This window comes from Aulonocara sp. 'chitande type north' Nkhata Bay, linkage group LG3, assembly GCF_057382095.1.
Source record: "Aulonocara sp. 'chitande type north' Nkhata Bay isolate Kocher_YH1m ecotype deep benthic linkage group LG3, A_spYH_male_GT1.1, whole genome shotgun sequence".
Classification (NCBI taxonomy): domain Eukaryota; kingdom Metazoa; phylum Chordata; class Actinopteri; order Cichliformes; family Cichlidae; genus Aulonocara; species Aulonocara sp. 'chitande type north' Nkhata Bay.
The window spans coordinates 46,608,353-46,628,604 of NC_141346.1; the positions used below are offsets into that span (position 1 = coordinate 46,608,353).

The 20,252-nt window shown below is 45.0% G+C and overlaps 1 protein-coding gene across 1 annotated transcript in view; it reads right to left on the reverse strand.

Moving 5' to 3' along the window:
- Positions 1-929: 929 nt before the first annotated feature.
- adgra3 (adhesion G protein-coupled receptor A3) overlaps positions 930-20,252 on the reverse strand; it is a 32,752-nt gene continuing 13,429 nt past the window's right edge. The window contains exons 3-19 of the mRNA XM_086283538.1: positions 15,690-15,761; positions 8,671-8,742; positions 8,509-8,580; positions 8,237-8,397; positions 7,509-7,722; positions 7,242-7,406; positions 6,764-6,965; positions 6,515-6,664; positions 6,242-6,400; positions 5,985-6,152; positions 5,606-5,813; positions 5,261-5,469; positions 5,016-5,140; positions 4,800-4,923; positions 4,147-4,292; positions 3,361-3,456; positions 930-2,700 (exon numbers count right to left, since the gene is read on the reverse strand). Coding sequence (XP_086139664.1) covers positions 1,242-2,700; positions 3,361-3,456; positions 4,147-4,292; positions 4,800-4,923; positions 5,016-5,140; positions 5,261-5,469; positions 5,606-5,813; positions 5,985-6,152; positions 6,242-6,400; positions 6,515-6,664; positions 6,764-6,965; positions 7,242-7,406; positions 7,509-7,722; positions 8,237-8,397; positions 8,509-8,580; positions 8,671-8,742; positions 15,690-15,761 — 3,802 coding nt within the window. The 3' untranslated portion in view covers positions 930-1,241. The remainder of the gene's footprint in view (positions 2,701-3,360; positions 3,457-4,146; positions 4,293-4,799; positions 4,924-5,015; positions 5,141-5,260; positions 5,470-5,605; positions 5,814-5,984; positions 6,153-6,241; positions 6,401-6,514; positions 6,665-6,763; positions 6,966-7,241; positions 7,407-7,508; positions 7,723-8,236; positions 8,398-8,508; positions 8,581-8,670; positions 8,743-15,689; positions 15,762-20,252) is intronic.

Genomic DNA, 20,252 nt, shown 5'->3' on the forward strand with positions numbered 1-20,252 from the left:
AATTTTACTACATATTCTCCTCCTGTTATTTATCTATTTAACATAAACTTAGAAGCACATTTGGCTCATGTTAACCAGGATTGAAGGTATTAGTGTATTTGATTACTTTAGGTTCCTAAAATTTGCTAAAATCACGTCTCCACAAATCATTGGGTGATGTTAAATCGTCTACATCCATTCTGCTATAAACACAACACTGTGCATTCATGTGTTTCAGTGGTGATTGAGTTTACCACCAAATATTCACTGGTGGCAAATGAAGTCATTATATACCTATGCTCTTACACAGCTAGGGAGCTGAGCCAACATCAAGCTCGTTGCTGTTGACAGAACCACCAAGTCTACATGCTACATGGCATTCGCCCAGCAAAAAGTCACAGCAATTCATCTCTTGAGTACTCAAGCAGTCAAATCACACTTTGAGTCTCTTACACGCTCTGCCCCAACAGCGATGTCAAGCAGCGAGTGGAACTCCAGTTCAGCTGTCAGCTGTGGAGGAGATGGAGAATGGAAAGCGCTGCAAGGAGAAGAAGACACTTCTCTCATTATCCTTTCTTCTCATGGCAGCTTCACTTGCCCTGAGAGTCAGCTGTCAATCACAGCCGGGCGCATTAAGACAGCGGGTGCCCCGAAAGTAAGGCGCACTCATCAAATCTGCCAGCAGGCAGCAAGAAAACACCCATAGAGCCCACAGCCACAGCCAGCTGCAATTAAAGTGCTGCACCACTGTAGAGAAAGGAACCCGAGGCCACCTGAAGGTCAGCGAAAAACCCAATTACCAGCATGTCATATATTGTCAGGGAGAGTAATTCCTGGAAACAAAACAGCTCTGACTCACCTTTGCAGTGGCTGCAGAGAGCAAAAGATGAGATCGTGGGTGCAAGTGCAAGAAACAAATCTCTAAATTAGGTAAATGGAACTTTTGTTTTAATTATTGTTGGAACAAACTAGAAAACGGGGGGGAAAAGGCTCCAGGTTAACGGTACGCACAGGGCCACACAGCTCAGACCATGCGGTTTCATGTACAAAACTCTCAAAGTGGTGGATTAAAAGTTATAAAAATAGAACATTTACAGAAACATATCTACAAAGTCAGTTCATTGGCCATAATTCGGCTACTATTTTCCAATTTTTTTTCTTTTTTCAAGGAAAAAAAAAGTACAATCAAACAACTAAACCAGACATTCACAGCTTAAAGTTGTGAGCACATTATTATGCAGTCTTTAGCACAGAAACGGTTGCTACACAGTAGTTTCATGTTTCCACAAGCCGGTCTTTACTGCGGCTGCACTGTCCGCTTTAATTACAGCCACTGCCTGTCCATTCTCTTTAAGCGCGCCACCGTTGTGAGTGATAAGGTTCAGCCCATAAGACTTAGGGTGGCTTTCCAGTCCCGTGCTGCCAGGCTGCTTTGCAGAAGCAGAGTCTCTACTTGAGCTCGACCCTGCCGCAGTAACCGACTGCTCAGTCTCTACGGTTACCACAGATCCTTTCCCCAGCGTGCTGCCGCCTCCTTTATCTGAGTAGCGGGAGCGCCGCGGCAGGCTGGCGCTGTCGCTGCTGTCCTGTTGCAGCTGGCTCTGATGCCGCTCCCTGTACGCCATGTAGGCCGCTCGTCTGCTGTTGCGAGCTGCCATGTCGTAGTGATGGTGTCTCCTGTGTGGGGCGCTCTGCACGCTGCCCTCCACGCTGGTAGGCACGTCGTAGGCGTACTCTCGCAGCACGGTGAGCCGACTCGCCCTGTGCGTGCGCGCTCTGTTTTTGTGATGCCTGCTTATGTGGCCGTTGGCGGTGGCGGCGACGGTGGCGGCCGGGTTGCTCGCGTTGTTCACGGGGTGGAACTGGACCTCGAGCGGTGACACGTGCATTTTGATTTCATTGTCTAGTGAATGCTCGGTCAGGCTGTTGTCCAAAATAGCAGCGCCATTGGCTGCCGCTGATGCTGAGGCTGACTTGCACTGTGCAGCCTCCGCGTGGAGATTGGTCAGCTTGCTGCCGTGGGCGGAGTTGCGCATGCTCGGGGCGCTCTTGTTTGTATAGGAAGAGTCCGCGCTGCTGTGGCCGCACTTGGCTGACTCCCCATCTGCCTTGTTGTCAGATCCTGTCGTGGATATCATCGCCACGCCTGGCTGAGGCAGAAGGGTGTCCTCCTGTGCGGAGTACGCTCGTCTCCCGGAGCAACAGACCTGGGACCAGTGGCGCCTCATATCTTGTCTGTTGACGCAGTGATGAGCAACCATGAAGGCCCCGAGCGCCAGCGCCGCCACCCCAAACAAGCAGGTGAAAGCTAAATCAAAAGGGTGGTCCTGTGATACCGCCATGGCGCCGAACACCCACAGGGCTGCGTACAGCCCCAATGCCCCCGCTGCACCCATCAACTGCCCAGCGAAGGTGTGCTCGTTCTCCAGAGCCGACAGTGGCACAGTGTGGGGGGGAAACACTAATGAAGAGGACGCCTCATGTGGCTGAAGCTGGAGGGTGAGGGGGTGGCAGTGGCTGCCGGGAGCATCGGGCCCAACCTCAGTGTTGGCCGGAGCCAGATGCTGCTGCTCTTCGGTTGGCTCTTTGAGCTCGTAACGGCGCTCAGGGTGCCGGCGCAGCTGCAGCAGGATGCTGAGGAAGTACATGCAGTCCACAAAGATGATAAAAACTACCGGGCCATAAAATGCTCCGATGCTCGGCTCCCACGCCATCCAGCAACTAATGAAGACAGAGATAAGACGATTCAGACATCAGATGTGGCTTTTTTTTCCAACTCTATATCAGGCTCAACGTTTAGCATTCATTTAAATTTACCGAACATGCTAATGGTAAAGTTTTCCCTCATTAAAACAATACCTCGTCTCCCCGTCTTAATCTGTCGCTGTGATTATTAACCCGAGAAACTCGAAATTACTCTGGAAAAAGTTTTGCGTCTCATTCTTACAGTTACTGTCCCATTACATTTAATAACACAGGCTGAATTTGTTTTGGTTGCAAGAAATTAATTAAGCTCCAAAGACTCCAAGACAGATACGGCTCCAGATTTCTCAATTAGTCAGCCACGCTACACAATCTAAACAGCTGCCGCCGTAGAGAGCGGGGCGGGGGAGCTCGCTGTAAACTGGCAGCAGTTTCTCGTTGCTTGGATGCGCATATCATTAAAAGGCATCTATAATCAGAACTGGAGGGAATAAACCTTCCCTCATAAAAATATTCGAGCTAATGCAGTGCAGTCTGGCCTGGACAACCACAAAGTCAATTTCTCTTAAAGACAGAAGGTAGAAAAATATGTGAATCTGTTGACCAGATAAAATGGCACGGCGTTTCCATGAAATCAAACCAAGAGAAGGAAACTTTAATGACTAAAGTTCTACTTACTGTGGCGCATTGATCTGGCTGCCGTAGTTTTTGATGTTTGCTGCAGCAGTGATCCCACAGACTATGATGGGTATCCCTCCGCCAATTAAGTAGAACCTTTTGGAGAAAGGAAAGAGAGGTAGTTCTGTTTCAGTCTTTGAATGATAAAATAGGCATGAAGGAAATAAAAGAGATCAGGTGATGCTTCGGGCTTCTACAGTGACACCGTGTGGTGGCAGCCTCACTAAAATGTGGCCACATATAACAACAGAAATGTCATATACACATTTAAGGGAAGGTATGCTGAGTATATATACAGATAAGTTTTATGACACAGCGTAGCGTGTCCTGCGCTACGTCTGTAATTTGTGTAAAAAACACACGACAGCTCAAGCTTGGTTCACATTATAAAAGCTGCCTGCTGCTACAGATTTATGCACAGGAAGAATCACACGCACACATCTCAACGGACAAAATGCACAGTCCTGTTTATCTGAACAGTTAAAGAGCCTGAGTCTAGTTTATGTGGTATTTACAAGCATACGGATTTTGCTGTACTGCTATTAATTCAACTGCGCCTGTGCGATCCACACATGCTGCAAAGGAAGCAGGCACAAAATAAGTGAAGCTCTGGTTCATTTCTTCACTTCCAGGATAATAAAAAGATAGAACTGGGTGAAACAAAAGCTCTGAAGCCATTAGTAGAATTACTACATGTTCAGATGGTTGACAAGGCTATCATTTGGAGGGTGTAGTTTAAAAAGGCACCACTTTTGCCACACATCTGCTGCGGTGAGAGAGTCAAACCTCAGCATTGGCCGCGGCGGTGGCGGTGGCTCGTCCAGCTCCTCGTAGCGTTTGGCCTTGCGCGTCACTTGCTTGTAAATGTTCCTTGCAGTCACACCCACCCAGAGAGTGGTAGCGAGAGTGGAGTAGTGCAGCAAAATGCCCACCTAGGAGAGAATGGACCATTATAGTAGCAGCGAAATCAGTGAGTGTCAGTATGACAAAATGTGCCTCTTCAGCTCTATTCTTTAATCGATAAAAGTAAGAGAACGGAGCACACTGTAGATATTTTTGTTTAGTGCATCTTCTGCTTAAGACATCATCACATTGAGTTGGATATTAACATTAGAAAATATCATTTTACATCAAAGCACATTCAATAAATCAACAAGGTCTTGCATCCAGATTGGTGCAATTTAAAAAAGAAAAAGAAAGAAGAAAAAGTAGTGCGTCCCACTCCAGCACACCTTGAGGAGAGGTGCAGGGTTGCCTCAAGCCATGAAACGAGCTACAGTATCTTTCTATGCCACCCCACCCTCAGAGTTTCACAAGTGCAGTGATTTTAGCCAAAGGCAACTTTTTCAACTTCTTATTCCTAGAAAACATTCAAAGTGGAAGCAAATGCGGCGGGGAGGCTGGGAGAGGCTCGGAGTGTGCGGGCGCTGTATACTCACTGCTTGACAGACGCTTGAGAATCGCGTCTGATTGATGCCACCTATAAAAACCCCACAGGTGAGGGAGATGTGGAAGCAGAGGTTGATCAACATGTGCCAAAACTTCCGGCTCACTCGGACAGACCTGCAGTCGCAGAAACAACAGATTGCAGAGCTATGAATGAGACAAGGGGGCTAATGGGAAAGCCGTTCAATACCACTGGTTTATTCTCTTACCTGTGATGGTAGATATAGCTTATAATAATGGTGGCCAGGCACAGGAGGAGTATGACAGTGGTGGCGTAGATAACCGGGTGCAGTGGCTTAATGCTTGGCGAGGAATATTCCATAGCGCTGAGATCCTGAAACAAGAATGAGATCATAAAGAGATATACTAGAGGGCCAGTGAGGTCATACTGTGCACACGGGTGCTGATCGCCTCACAAACTCCCCAGTGAACATAAAGAGGCAGCCCAACCTACCATAAGCAGGCCATAGTTGCCCAGAGAGTTGCATGATATGGTTGTGAAATTGTCGTGATGGTCTAATATGCGGCAGCCGTCGCTCTGCCATCCTCCCTGACCTCCCGCCTGGCTCAAGTTCCAGCAGGCGGACACAGCATCTGAGCCGCGGGCAAACAGGCGCAGGGTGACATTAACGGGGGTCTTCAGGACGCGTGGAGTCATGCCATCTGATGCCAAGTACACAGTGGGGTAAAGCACATTAAGTTTTAAGTTTGTTTCCTGATAATGTGTCCTTGTTGATTAGAAGAGCTGACCTTTTGTCAGGTTAGGGTTTACCACTATGCCTGCAACATCACGACTCACCTATCTTGGCCATGATGACAGGTGTGGCTACACTTCTCCTCCGCCCTCCATCAGCAAGTTGGGAGGAGTTGCCAGTGGATGGAAAAAACTTGCCATTGTGGAAGCCAAGTAGGTGGAGCTTGTAGACCGTGTCCTCTGGCTGCCCAGGAGGTACAGCCTCAGTAAGGAGAGACTGGGGAAACTGCAGGGAAGCCTCCGCTGCAGTGCTCTATAAAGACAAAAAACACAATGAAAGAACAACTTGTCATGTTAAACTACTCAAAAGACGCTGTTACGACTAAAATCTGATGAATTCATTTATAAATTCAGAAGCTGTCCACAAATAAAAGTTCCGCCTAATGAAACTGCAAACTAGTTTTTTTTCCTGGCAGGAGCTGACCTTGTAAAAGATGCTGGAAAACGAGCTGCTTGTGTTACATTTGAAGGTGAGCTGGCGGTCCTGGCCGATGGGGCGCTCAGGGATGGCCCTCTGCAGTAACACGCAGGACATACCATTCCAGTCGCTGACCTTGACAAAGTGGACGTCCAGTGCAATGTTAGGGGAGGTCTGGAAGGACAACAGAAAGAGTCAAATGCAGCTCTGCGTTACACATAATCTGTAGTGCAACATGTCTAAATGCTGTTGGTGAGGCTAACCAGGGGGAAGGCCTGAGGTGTAGCTGGGCGGTAAGCGGCAATCTTCTGGAGGCAGGCGATGATGCGGGAGCAGGCCATGGCTTCACGCTGAGCCATCGACAACACCCTCTCGTCGGCCAGCATCAGGTTACTGGCCATGCTGACCATCACCTGACCCAGCTAGGAGACAAAGAGACACAACAAGATTTCCAACTACATCCAACTCAGCAGTGCATACTCCAAGTTTTTAAAAGAGAAACAATTAAATGTGAACACATAAGCACATCCACTTACGTCTTTAAACTTCTCAACAAACTTCCCAAACTTCTCGATCATCTCAGCCACAAAGATGATATCCATCTTGTCTGAGAAGTTGGCAGCATCCTTCGTGTAGACAAACAGGCGTTGAGCTATAGTCACCACATTGCTCTCATTTAGAGGCATCTAGGAAAAACAAAACTGGGCATGAATAGAGAGCTGTGGGCCACAGGTACGAGGAAGCTCAAAACCATCAAATCACAGCCTGAATGGCCAGATACAAACCTGGTTGATGACATTGAGGAATCTTGTGACATCCTTCTGAAACTGGCAGCGGGAATAATCCTCTTCTGCCCATTGGCCCTCGCGATCACAGTAACGCCAAGCCCGCTGCTCTTCACTGGAGCTGCCCGAGTACGTGCTTCCGCTCGATGGCAGTCGGTTGCAGGGCAGGTAGGCTCTGATCCCTGCTAAGGTGCGTGGCCACCTGGGAGGATTTAAATAAATTGCTGTTTATTTCCTCTTCAGGCTGTGTCATGTGAGCCAAAATAGGTCCAATCTGGTAACTGAAGGAGTAACACCGTTTGGCCACAAGGGGGTGCTGCTTGCACAATAACGCAACTGCTCCAACACAGCAAGAATACACTTCAATCACAAAGGAAATTATTTATTACTTCACCTTTGGTATATTCCATCACACTGGATTTTTGAGTTTTAAGTGGTTTTAAGTTTAAAAAGAGAAAAAAAAGGAATAAGTATCCACCTGAACTCTCCCTTGTTGTTGGAGACACGTTCAGGGACGCAGTACTTGGCTGAACTTTGCAGCACCACAATGTGGACCGTCCTGGTGGTGTTTCCCCTGCTTGTCCTGACCCGACACTCCCAGTTGCCCGTAAAACCAGGTTGGATGTTTGAGATGGTCAATGCACTGATGGAAACCATGAAAATATAATATATTTTATGTTAATTGGTCAAGGTGGCTATATAAATTCCTATGAACTGCAGAATACACGAACACCTATCTTCATACCTGGCAATCAGCGAGCAGTTCTGCACAATGCGCTTTTCAATGAAGATGCCTTGAGTGGCATCAGGCTTGACCATGTGGCCCCTGTGGTACCACAGCACCTGCATGTCCTCTGCCACGAGGGAGGCCTGACACTGGAACGGCAGGCTGTCCCCCTGAAAGACGACCTGCCGCTGGGATGGGGTCAGCTGGAAGGAGGGCAGCTCGAGTGGAGCGTCTGAGGAAAACAAGCAGGCGAGTCAGGCGGTATTTCTCAAAATAAAAATGAAGCGTCGCTCATTTTTCCAGTTCTGTTTACTATACAAGTTAAAACTGCATCTTTAAATTCTCAGAACTTTTAGTGCCACTTGTAATTCATGTCAGGCCAGCAGCTTCTGCTAAATCTACGCCATACATTTCATAATCCCTCACTGAGATGAGTGCCAAACCGATAAGACATGAGCAAGTACAAACAAAGGCAGCGCTGGCCTGGGCAGCCCTTGTCTTATCTCCCGTGTCATTGCACAAGCCCCTGTTACCCAAACACTAACCTCACTGATACCAAAACAGAGACGTTAAAGGGACAGCGCAGCATTTTGACTGTACAGTCGTCTGAGCTGCTGCTCAGTTATTTAGACATGTTTAAGACAGGACAAATGGCAGATTCGAGTCAGCGGCAATTAAAATGATGCAGTTCTGTTGCAGGATGTTCAAATGATTATATTTTAACGTGTGCGTGTGTGTCTCCGTACCGCATGTAAAGAGCTCCGGCCTGATGGAGGTAACTGACTGACCCTGTAGAGACTGTGGGTAGGAGCACTCTGTGTTCCTTACAGAGATTTTCCTGTCTTTGATCCAGCGCAGCAGCCAGAGAAGGTTGCAGTCACACAGCAGGTAAGGTGTCTTGAAGTCCCTGGAGATGGACAAAAACAACACCTGGGGTCAGTTTAGGTGATCGAGCACCATCAAACAGACTGACAATGGCCACGTGCATGAAGTTTCTTTTCAAGCTGAGCATACTCACAGCGCCTTCAGAGACACCAAGCTGTCAAAGGTCCCCTGAGCCAATGAAGAGAACATGTTCCCTGTAAGGTTTCTGAGAGGGGAGAAAAAAAAAAGAGGTTTTATTTGGGATGTACTATAAAGACATGACTAGATCACATTCACAGCAGTGCAAATGACTTACAGTCGGATCAGACTGGATAGACCTTTAAAGATGTCGCTGTTCAGACAGCTGATGCTGTTGTTGGCCAGGTCTCTGCAGTGCACACAGAAGAAGAATGACATTTTATTTGTTTGACAGCTGAAAAAATAAACCAATCTAAGAGCCGTGTTGTTCTACCACGGTGACTCTTAACCAGGGGTACTCAGAGATTAGCTGTACTACTACGTTTAATGAAGTGAGACAGAAAAGTTAATTGGCACAAAACAGCAGACAAATTGTATTACAGTAGATAAGTAATGATCAAAAAATAAACAAATAATTTAAATCCCTAGGAGTTCACTAGCTAATTGTATAGATAAAGAAATCAGACTGAACATAACAGATCTTCTCTTTCTTCTTTCAGCTGATGCCTTTAAGAGTCGCTACAGAAGATCACCCTATCCCTGGTATCCTCCACTGTCACATTACCATCCTTGACTACTTGAATCTCCTCCTCTGAGGTCTTTCAACCTCAATGGTAACAATAACTGAGAAGCCGTAAGCTGAAAGTCGTCCGCATCCAGTTTAAATGAGTTTTACTAAAGTTACTTGAAAAGTATGCCAGAAAAAAAAAAAGGTTGGGGACCACTGGGCTAAAAGATCATCGAGTTGTCTTCATCTGAGCTGCAAATGTATTAGAACATAAATGAACACCTCGAGAAACGCTGCTGAGTTGCTGAGATAAAAAAAAACAGTAGGTTTAAAAGAAAAAAGCCAAGTTCAACAGAGGCAGGTTGAGACAGAGATCTCCAAATTCAGCCGACAGGCTTACAACTTCCAAGGTGATTTTAGATAATGTCTGTGTGGGCCTGCGGGGGGAACCTACACATCAAAGGCACAGCAACACTGTGGTAGGTGATTAATCACCCGTGATTAATGTCAAATGCAGGAAAAGTGTGTGTTTCTCCCCTTCGTGTAACCTGACATGATGTCTCTTGCAAACATCAGATGGAAGTGTCAGAGACTCTTTCAAAAAGGAAACTCGGAGACGGTTCAGGGGCTTAACGGGGAAAAGATGGAGGCTGCCTCTGTGAATTACACTGACTCTACCAACATTCAGAAATATTCACCGAAGGAAGGTCCAGGTCAGCTGGAGCACACCGCCTTCAGCAGATATAATCATCATCAAGGGATATACATAAAGATGTTTATACAACCTCAATACTACTACAGCTAATAATTACAATAATAAAGATGCATTTTATTGCGCAAGTACTGAATATTTTCTGATGTCCAAAGACCTCAATAAACTAAAATAATAAAAAGTAAAATGTTTCAGTGGATTAACTACTTCTTTCATTAACACATAAATCTAGTAACAGTAGTGCAACTAAGCACTGTTAGCATTCTGGTTAAGCTGTGTTTCTGGCATGCTGTCAGAGGGAAACTGACTTAGTTGCCACATTGTGGCGTCTAACAAGATTTGTATTTTTTCCAAATACAGCTGTGACTGGGACCAAGGCTAATGATGGAGGTGAGACCAAAACCTCTGAATTAATGCTGCGACCCAGAAACCCAAAACAATGGCACTAAAATATAATACTGAGAAGAGGGGAATGGTATATCCTTATAATCTACTAGATGTAGACTGTAGGTCTTTGGTTCAATAATAACATTAATTTAAGCTTTTAACATTATCCAAAAACCTACTTCAAAACAAGAAAGCAAGGCGGCAATTTTTCAGTTTCCAGGGAGACAGCATTGAATCAAACCCTTGTTATAGCTGTAACATATAAACCTCTGTGCGAGGAAACCAATTGTTGCAAAGTGGCAAGAAATGAAACAAGAGCCAGTGAGAAAAGGCAGATCGTTACCTCAGCTTGCCGCCAGCAAAACTATATGTTCGGGTGCTTGAGGAAGGTGATACTAATGCAAAAATGATACCTGAAAAACAGCTGGCAGGTATATCCTAGCATCCCAGAATTTATGTAATTATTGGTGTTGCGCCTTAAGGTGCCGGCCGTGGACTTTTACGGTGTGAGGTTATTCGTTTCACTTGGAAGTAAAGAAAAAGCCTCCTTTTGCGGGCCTGCCAAATTTGTGTGTCATGGGAAGGATATAGAAGTGAGGCGGGCGTACTTTCATCTCCGGTTATCGCCTGGATTCAACTGCTAAAGTTACAGCTACACCAGGAGCCTCGAGAATATTTGTTAAAATAGCTAAAAACCAAAAAAAAAAAAGTGTCACTTTGTTACTGAGTGAAGTCACATGCATGTCTTTTGGCCACAGGCACGCAGCAAATTAACAGCACAGAGGAGCGCTCCAGAGCAGCACATTTGAGGAGCTGAAGCAAAAATAGCCCGATGTGATAAGGTTCGAGTGGGAATCGTTCAGCTGTTGGGAGGAATGCCGAGTAAGGAGCGCCGAGCCTAAAGGAATCCATAGGGTCTGAGAATGCTGTAGTGTTGGGAGAAGTCTGCTTAAATGTTTTAGTGTGGAGAAATTGAGTGTGTGAACTGTGTGTAAAGTCAGGTAAGGGATATACTTATCTTGGCCCACGGGGTTGTAACCAGCAGCGCGGCCTACACCCAAGCTCTCAGCGTGAATAAAGAAACCCAGCTGGGAGCAGCTGACTACGTCTAGATCAGATGTTAGCTCTCTTGTAAGAGAGATCATTATTATACCCGTCTTAACATCTTTTTTTCTTTTTAAACTTGTCACTGGTGCGGGCTGAACACAAATTCAGTGGAGACATGCGCCAGTTTTTACGCATTCTGTCTTCTCATCGACACGAGCGCCGCATCGCCTGTCAAAACAGTTATATAACGTCTCTCTTTGATTTGGAGCGAACGTTCCTAAGCCCGAAAAACACACACACAACCGTAATGATGTTGTAGTGATGCTGGAAGTCGTCTCAGTGTGCACTCTAATGGAAAAACCTGCACTGAAGCTACAGTGAAGAGCTGTGGGCTTTGAAACAAGTGTTTCTGGAGCCTAATAAATACTGAGTAATGAATGCTTTGGACCATTTTTAATGCAGGGTTTTGGAGCCCTGAAGTTGATCTGCGTGTGGTGTACAACAGTGTAAATATTCTGGCACGAGTGAAAAGTGGGGACACTCTCAAGGAGTTTGGAAACTTGTTTCTCTTCTCTGCAGCACAATCTTTCCTTTAAGATGTGTAAATGTGAGCTTTTTATTGTGGCCTTCAATCTGCAGCCTTCGCTTTAAATGCTCCTGTGCTCTGTGACATGGCACGCAAGATAAATGAGGCCTCCAAATGGCACATCTTGAAGTGAGGATGGGAAAACTCTAATTAGGCGATTGGGGAGGGGGCTACAGTAAAGTCAAAGATAAGGGCTAAAGCATTACGTGCCAAGTTTCTGAGGCGTTTCATGACATTACAAACCCTGGCAAAACTTATGACATATGAATGAGCCATAAAAACTGGCAAAGTCTGCAAATTAACTCCACTCCTATTTTTCACAAAAAATAAATAAATAAAAAATGTATATTAAAAAAGCCGAGCGAATGTGTCGCTTGTAATGCCAAGCCTTGATGTAGGGCTTCTGTGTTTACATTCCCAGAGTCCAGTACTACCTCATCGTCTCCTTTGCTCTTCTGTGCTCCCTCCCTTTCACAGCCGAGTGACTGTTACCCTTTGAAATGAACTGAGACAGGCGGTGGGGCCAATTAAACTTTGCTACAAAGCCAAACTGTAAACTGGAGCACGTGTTTCCACGATGATCTCTGTGGCGATAAGAAAGGCCTTTAACGATATCTGTGTGTGTTTTAGATTTTAATATGCAGAGGACATATAGACAGGCACGTATCCATCAGAGAATATGCATCGAGGAGGAAACGGGGCCAATTCTGATCCGAGGAGCTGACTGCCTTCCTGTCTCGTTCTTATTGCTCTACAGCAGCAGCCAAGCTCAAGTTTGTGTTGGCAGGGACTGGGTGCTGTCGGATCATTCCAATTCATGCTGTGTTCTTGCTCTCGCTCTCATGCGCGCACATCCACAGAAGGGAAACACGCGGCGACGCGCTTACGTTCGACGCCCTAAACAAGCACGCGGCACCCAGATGGAGTTGAGAGTTACGTTTTCTGCATATCAGAGTTATCCTCCGTAGATATTCATAGACATCACACGCGCATACGTGCTAAAAGACGTCTGAGTGCGAAAAAATATAAGTCTGCACGGTGTGTGCTGTGATGTCTGACCAGACAAAACAACCCAGTAGCAATAAGCCCGATTCAGACGAGAACTTTTTTTTCCCGTTAATTTGTTGTGAAGGCAGCCTAACAGGGTCATTCCCAGTAACATTTACATAACATTTACAACACGGCACAAGTCTGAACTGCGTGCAGTGGCATTAACAACATGGCAGGCACGAGATGATGACGCACGTCTCCCGTGTTCGTGAATTCATCAGTTCACATCAAAACACTTTATTTTAAAGAACAAAAAGCTCAATCTGAGGTTACATAACTGATCTTCAAGAAGAAAAGATAACCTGAAACTTCCTGCTGACTTTACCTAAAAATCAGGTTTTCAAAAAGCTTTTTTCACACGAAGTTACACATCTTTGCTGTTAAGTAACTCCCACATAGACTGAAATTCAAAGTTCTTTGAAATACTATGTTTTACTGTTTAAGAAACTCAGAAAGACTTGTGCCAGTAGCTTCTTAACCATTATAGGTGCTAGAACAACTGCTCTTGAGAGAACAAATGCAGAGAGAAAGCACCAGAATTGGACTCTGACCAACTCCTAGTAAAAAATCTGTGGATTTCAAGCAATAACATTGTTTTTCAAATCACTAGGAGAAAATAGTTTAACCCTTTAAGACCTACCATAGAACCAAGTCCGCCAGAGCTTATATTATATATTTACATGCTGTAGTGCCATTTTTGGGAGCATTTCAAGTTGCTATACATCAATACAACCATTATAGCCCAAATTTTAATAATATGTCTGCATTAAGTGTATAGTAATTACAGAAATTGCAAAAAAGTGCAATAAACTACAAAAAAAATTGAAAATCGTTTTTGTTTTTTTAAACATATATTTCTAGTTAGAGAATTAATTAAAGAGGCTTATCCCTCAAAACTGTAAATACAAAAAAGTTGCACAAAATACCGTAATTGTCGGGCTATAAGCCGCTACTTTTTGCACAAGCTTTGAACCCTGCGGCTTTTAGTCAGGTGCGGCTTTTCTATGGATTGTCCATGATTTTTGTCATATCGTAAAACGATTTGTTTTGTTTGTTCCGCTGTTGTACGGCACTACGTTGCTTGGCGGAAGGGCATGTGATCAAACACACAGGGTTCAAGAGTGGTATGTTGGTCACATGTCCATCCGCCAGGCAACATAGTGCCGTAGAAGTAGCGCGAAAAACAAACTTCAAAGTAGCGTTACACGTTCAGCGGGAGGCGTGGATGACGAGCGGCGATAAACTTGCGAAAAGCAAGTTATGCCCAACTCCACCGGTGGATTCTGACAGCGTGGAAAAGTGCGAAAACATCCACGATCACCAACGGATTTCGAAGGGCTGGACTGCTGCATGATGGAGAGGAGGACACCGCCACGGCCCTTCTGAGGGTGTTCGACTCTGACACTGACAACGAGGATTTCTTTGGTTTTGAAAGTGACAACGAAGGAAAGAAGCTGAGAGTGGATAACGAAGCCATCCTGAGCCTGTTCGTATCCGACACTGGAGAAGAGGACTTTGGTGGTTTTAGTGCGCAGGAAGAAGAGAAAGATGGTGGTGAATGGCTGACTTTTCTTCTTGTTAAAGCCGTGTCACTGCACCTGAGCCTAAAAGGTAGGCTGAATCTATTTTTCTGGTGTGCTGTAGGTTATTGTTATGTACTACATTTGTTACTCATTTATGAAGCACAGTACATGTTTCGTACTTGTAATTACCGGTACTTGTACACATACCTAAAAAGTTATGCAAATATGTACCTATAACTTGTTTTTCAAAATATTAATAAAAGGGGTGTGTCTCCAAACAGCCATCTCTTTCCTGACAATTCCCTTTGTGCATATTCTCTTACATATGATAAGTCAACATTGAAACACCTGCGGCTTTTGGTCAGGTGCGGCTAATGTATGTACAAAACAGGATTTTCCCCTGATTTTAGCTTGTGCGGCTAATATTCAGGTGCTCTGTAGTCCGGGAAATACGGTAGTATCCCACCACAGGAAATTTATTTTGAGTGTCTTCATAGTTTTATTTTTGAAATTCAGCAATTTTTATATACTGCAGGAAAAACTAAAATAAGTATTATAATGCAAATTTGCAAAAAAAAAAGCATATGCATCAAAATAAACTATTTCCAGCAGTGCAATTTGACTTCTAAGCATCCCAGAAACGACACAGAAAGTCATAAAGTCAAACATAACTTTTAAAAACACCAGTATAGCCTTACAAGGCCCTGATGGTAAAAAACTACATTTCTACGAAAATGATGTCACTTCCGGTGTCGGGCAGGTCATGGCGGACATGCGATAGTTCGCGCTGATGGACGTAGGAAGTGTTACAAACAGCTAATCGGATCGGCAAAGCGTGTTTCTTGAATATTATGTTTTTGTTGCTGCAAGTGCTTTTTATGCAATTTTTGCAAAGCTATATGTGGAAGGAAACCGTGACCTAGGACAAGCTGATGGCATAAGATGTAAGTACAACTCCTCTGGTTTCATATGCAAAAAAATTATTGCGCTAGCTTACATGGTTGCAGAGCTACCGGGATTTAAAAATAGTTACGCAAAACCGAGCGTGCCCGCTCCGACCGGCTTTAAAGGGTTAAAATAACATGTGACCAACAAAACACAATTTCAATTAATAGTTTAAGAGAAGACAAGCTGAACAAAATCTGTCTCCTAACAAGATTCTGTTCTCAACTGAAATATAACTAAGGCAATCCTTTGAAAGGTTTAAAAACAAGAACACCTCGGCAATCCCTGAGGGCCTGAATGTGGGAATATGGAGTACACACACACACACACACATAGAGAAACCACATTAAAGAGACAGCAGAGCTACAGAAATACTCACAGTCGCTTTAGTGCTGGCAAGCCAAGAAAAGCTCCTGGTTCAATATGACTGATCATGTTACTCCGCAGGTCCCTGTGGAAAAATGAAAAGATTTGAGCAGTGCAAACAGCAACAAGACAGCACAACTGCAACGGTGTTGCTAATCAATCATCCAAGTCTCCTTAACAAAACAGTTATAAGTTTACTGTTCTTTAGTTAAAGCGAGGAACACTGCTGATCAGAAAGAACATCTGCGAACACTCTCGGCTTGAAATAAAACATCTGGTTGCTGCAAATTTTCTTGAAATTTCTTGATATGGCTTTGAGAAAAGGATTTGCATTTGGGCTTGTGAGATACCTCCAGATTTGTGCTCAGTAGTTTGAAATCTTTCCAGTTTTCTACTTTGAGAACAGTCAGTGTAACCACTAGACTCCATTGCCATCATCTGAAATTAACATTTCATTGTGCAACATTCAGCACCCATAATAACATGGTTCCTGCTAGGAAAACTTTTTATGCATGCATTTTTGTTTAACCCAGTGACAAGATCCCTTCTTCAAACTTAACACCCTTTGTCACCACATAGCTGTTGTCAAGGACAACCTGAGCCTCAAAGCTGCTCTCTTTCTCTTCACACACAAGTACACAAACCTCCCAAACCTGAGGTTCAAAGGCTCGCGGTCAGAGATTTCCTGCGGTGCTCACCTGTGCTGGCACTGCCAAGTCACTCATTACAGTCGAGGTTCAGGAGGCTTTCTAGTCGCCACCTGAACCCACACAAAAGGCCTCTGGGTAACTCTGCCTGTTTGATGTCAATGAACTGTCATCTGAAGGCAGGTATGTGGCCACAGATAAGTCAGAGACTGAAAAAACAACAACACACACACACAAAACTACTGCTTGTTAAAAACTTTTGATGTGCTGGCTTCTCTGTGAAGTTGTGTTGAGAGAAAAATGAGAAGGCAGGACAAAGAAATCAAAAATATCCTTGCAGAGCCGTCGCAGCCAGGAAGAGCCAGATTGGAGAGTGTACTGGGTGCATAAACAGGCGTGTTGAGTCTGGTAATTTGCTTGTTGCTGAAGCTAATTTATTTTTTGTGTAAACTTTGCTTAGAGTTTCAGTGTTTACAGTTGGAGGACACAAACACAATCTGGCAACCTCAACTGGGTCCAAGAGAAGCCAGAAAAGAACGCTTTCCCTCCATCTGGCTCAATGATCAAAACGCATAGCTGCCAAAAAGACTAATGTCAAGCTCAGTGTTGAGTGCTTTTAACCAGGAGAATTACAAAATAATGTCTGCTGGAGGTCTGAGCTCTAGATCTGCTGGTGTAACCACTACTACTAATAGCAAAAAAAGAACACCATAGCTCTCTGTTATTCCAGTATGTGGATTAGCCAAATATAAATACACTTCTCATTCCACAGACATCCAACCACACATGACCTGGTACCTTTTAAATCTATTTGCAAGGCGAAAAACGCCAGGTTTCTTCTTTTGTCATGCTCAGAAAGAGCTGGCTGAATACTTCTAAGTGTTCTCCAGCACTGGTCTTGAACTGGCAACAAACTGAAGGGTGGATCTGCAGCTGCTGCCAATATTTCAGGGCACGTGTATGCTGTCTTCCAAAGGTGTTACTCATGCACGTTAAAACAAATTAAAAATGTGTCATGTAAATATAAGATTAATGAAAGCCTCTTTTCCAAGTTTGTTTTTGGCATGGTGGGTTATATATTGAATATGGAAGGTTTCTGGCATTAGACTCGCATTTCCACTGAAGAGAGAGAAGCTCGCGCTATTCAACCAACCACCAGCATCATTTTTAGAACATGATCGCTTTTGGGGTTCAATACCTGCCAATACTGAGCTGCATACTGCCATGTCGCTCACATTATTTATCACCACACTCATTTCAGTCAGCTTCTGCACTGATGTGATACTATAAATACAAACTAGAATGATTCCCACTCTTTTCCTTACATTATGGAACACGGTTTAACAGTTTAACAGCAGCACTGGACTGACACTTTGGAGTGGCAGAGACACAAACATGTATGTCATATTTCCTGTTGCCAAAAGGGCATATTTGAAAGTGAGACTATAAAGCTTTTTGTGTTAACGGGGCTGTGAAATTGTCGAGGGAGCTGGGCGTTCCCTTAGAGAGACTGTTAGAAGTTTGACCATTCAGGAAGAAGATGTACACATGCTCAAGATGACCTGCTGAACTTCAAACCGAGCCCTGGAAAAGGGGAAGAAAGGTGATTTAGGGGACTTTGAATGCGGCGTGGCATTTTAGAAACTAATCTACTGGGATTTTTCCACACAGCCATCTGTAAGGTTTAGAATGGTCTGAAAAAGAGGAAATATCCAGAAATTGGCAGTTCTATTGATGGCAGAGGTTAGAGGAGAATGGCCAGACTGCTTTGAGCTGACAGAAGGGGTCTGCATCAGGGCATCTTTGAACATCTTAAACTGGTTTCTTGATCATGACAGTGAGCTCATTGTACTTAAATGCAGTCACCAGATCTCAGTGCATCTTTGGGATGTGCTGGAATAGGAATTTTGCATTATTTGAACAAATCTGCAGCAACTCTGTGATCATCTATCATGTCGATGTGGATCAAAGTCTCTGAGGAATGTTTCGAGAAACTTGTTGAATCTATACCACAGAGAATTAAGGCAGGTCACAAGGTAAATGCAAGGGGAATTATTGCACATCACATGGGTAACTTACAGTTCTATGAAGGCACCATTAATGCCAATTTTTTTTTATATCTATCTATATATCCATATATATCTATATATATCTATCTATCTATCTATCTATCTATCTATCTATCTATATATATATATATATATCTATATATCTACAATACGGCAGCAGTGATCAGTGAGATGCTTGGCTACAAGTTGAACAGCCACAAGGGGCAGTACCCTCCATGGAGAAGGAGGCTAGAGGGCAAGATCAAAGTAGCACGGAGGGAGGTTAGCCAACTAACAGAGTTGCAGAAAGGTGCGACAAATAAGGTGCCTAAGAAATACAGCAAGCTGTCCATACCTGAGGCCTTGGAAACTGCCAAGCAAAGACTCACAGCCTTGGCCAGCCGCTTGAGGAGGTACACCAGAGAGATAGAAGGCAGGAGAATAAACCAGCTGTTCTCCACAGAACCAGCAAAGGTGTACTCTCAGTGGCAAGGGAACAATAAGAGAACAGCACCACCAAGGCTGGAGACGGAGCAATACTGGAAGAGCATATGGGAGAAGGATGCAACCCATAACGGCAATGCTCAGTGGCTAGTGGATCTGAGGGCAGACCACAGCGACCTCCCTGAACAGGGTCCAGTAACCATCACAGTGGCAGATATCCAAGAAAGGGTCTCCAGTATGAAGAGTTGGACAGCACCAGGGCCCGACATGGTTCACGCCTACTGGCTGAAGAAGCTGACTGCACTCCACGAGCGTCTGGCAGCACAAATGAACCAGCTGCTAGTTAACGAGAGACACCCGGAATGGCTAACTGAAGGCCGGACGGTCCTGATCCCCAAGGACCCCAAGAAGGGACCGGTCCCCTCCAACTACCGACCAATAACCTGCCTCAGTACTACATGGAAGCTCCTGTCAGGCATCATATCGGCTAAGATGAACAGGCACATGGGTCAATACATGAGCGGGACACAGAAAGGAATTGGCAAGAATACCAGAGGTGCAAAACACCAGCTACTGGTAGACAGAACAATCAGCCGAGACTGCAAGACCAGACTGACCAACCTGTGCACTGCCTGGATTGATTACAAGAAGGCCTATGACTCAATGCCCCACAGCTGGATACTGGAATGCCTAGAATTGTACAAGATCAATGGGACCCTAAGAGCCTTCATCAGGAACTCAATGGGGATGTGGCGTACAACACTAGAGGCCAACTCCAAGCCCATAGCACAAGTTACCATCAAGTGCGGGATCTACCAAGGAGATGCTCTGTCCCCACTGCTGTTCTGCATAGGCCTGAACCCCCTCAGTGAGATCATTAACAAGACTGGCTACGGATACCGACTACGGAACGGAGCAGTTGTCAGCCACCTCCTGTACATGGATGACATCAAGCTGTATGCCAAGAGTGAACGAGACATCGATTCACTGATCCACACTACCAGGCTATACAGCAATGACATTGGAATGTCGTTCGGACTGGAGAAGTGTAGTCGGATGGTAACAAAGAGAGGGAAGGTAGTCAGAACTGAGGGGATTGAACTACCAGAAGGCAACATTGCAGACATAGAGGACAGTTACAAGTACCTGGGGATCCCGCAGGCAAATGGGAACCATGAAGAGGCCGCTAGAAAGGCTGCAACCACCAAGTACCTGCAGAGGGTCAGGCAAGTCCTGAGGAGTCAGCTGAATGGTAAGAACAAGATCCGGGCCATCAACACATACGCCCTGCCCGTGATCAGGTACCCTGCTGGGGTAATAGGCTGGCCAAAGGAGGAGATAGAAGCCACTGACATAAAGACAAGAAAGCTCCTGACCATGCATGGAGGGTTTCACCCCAAGTCCAGCACCCTGAGGCTGTACGCTAAGCGGAAGGAA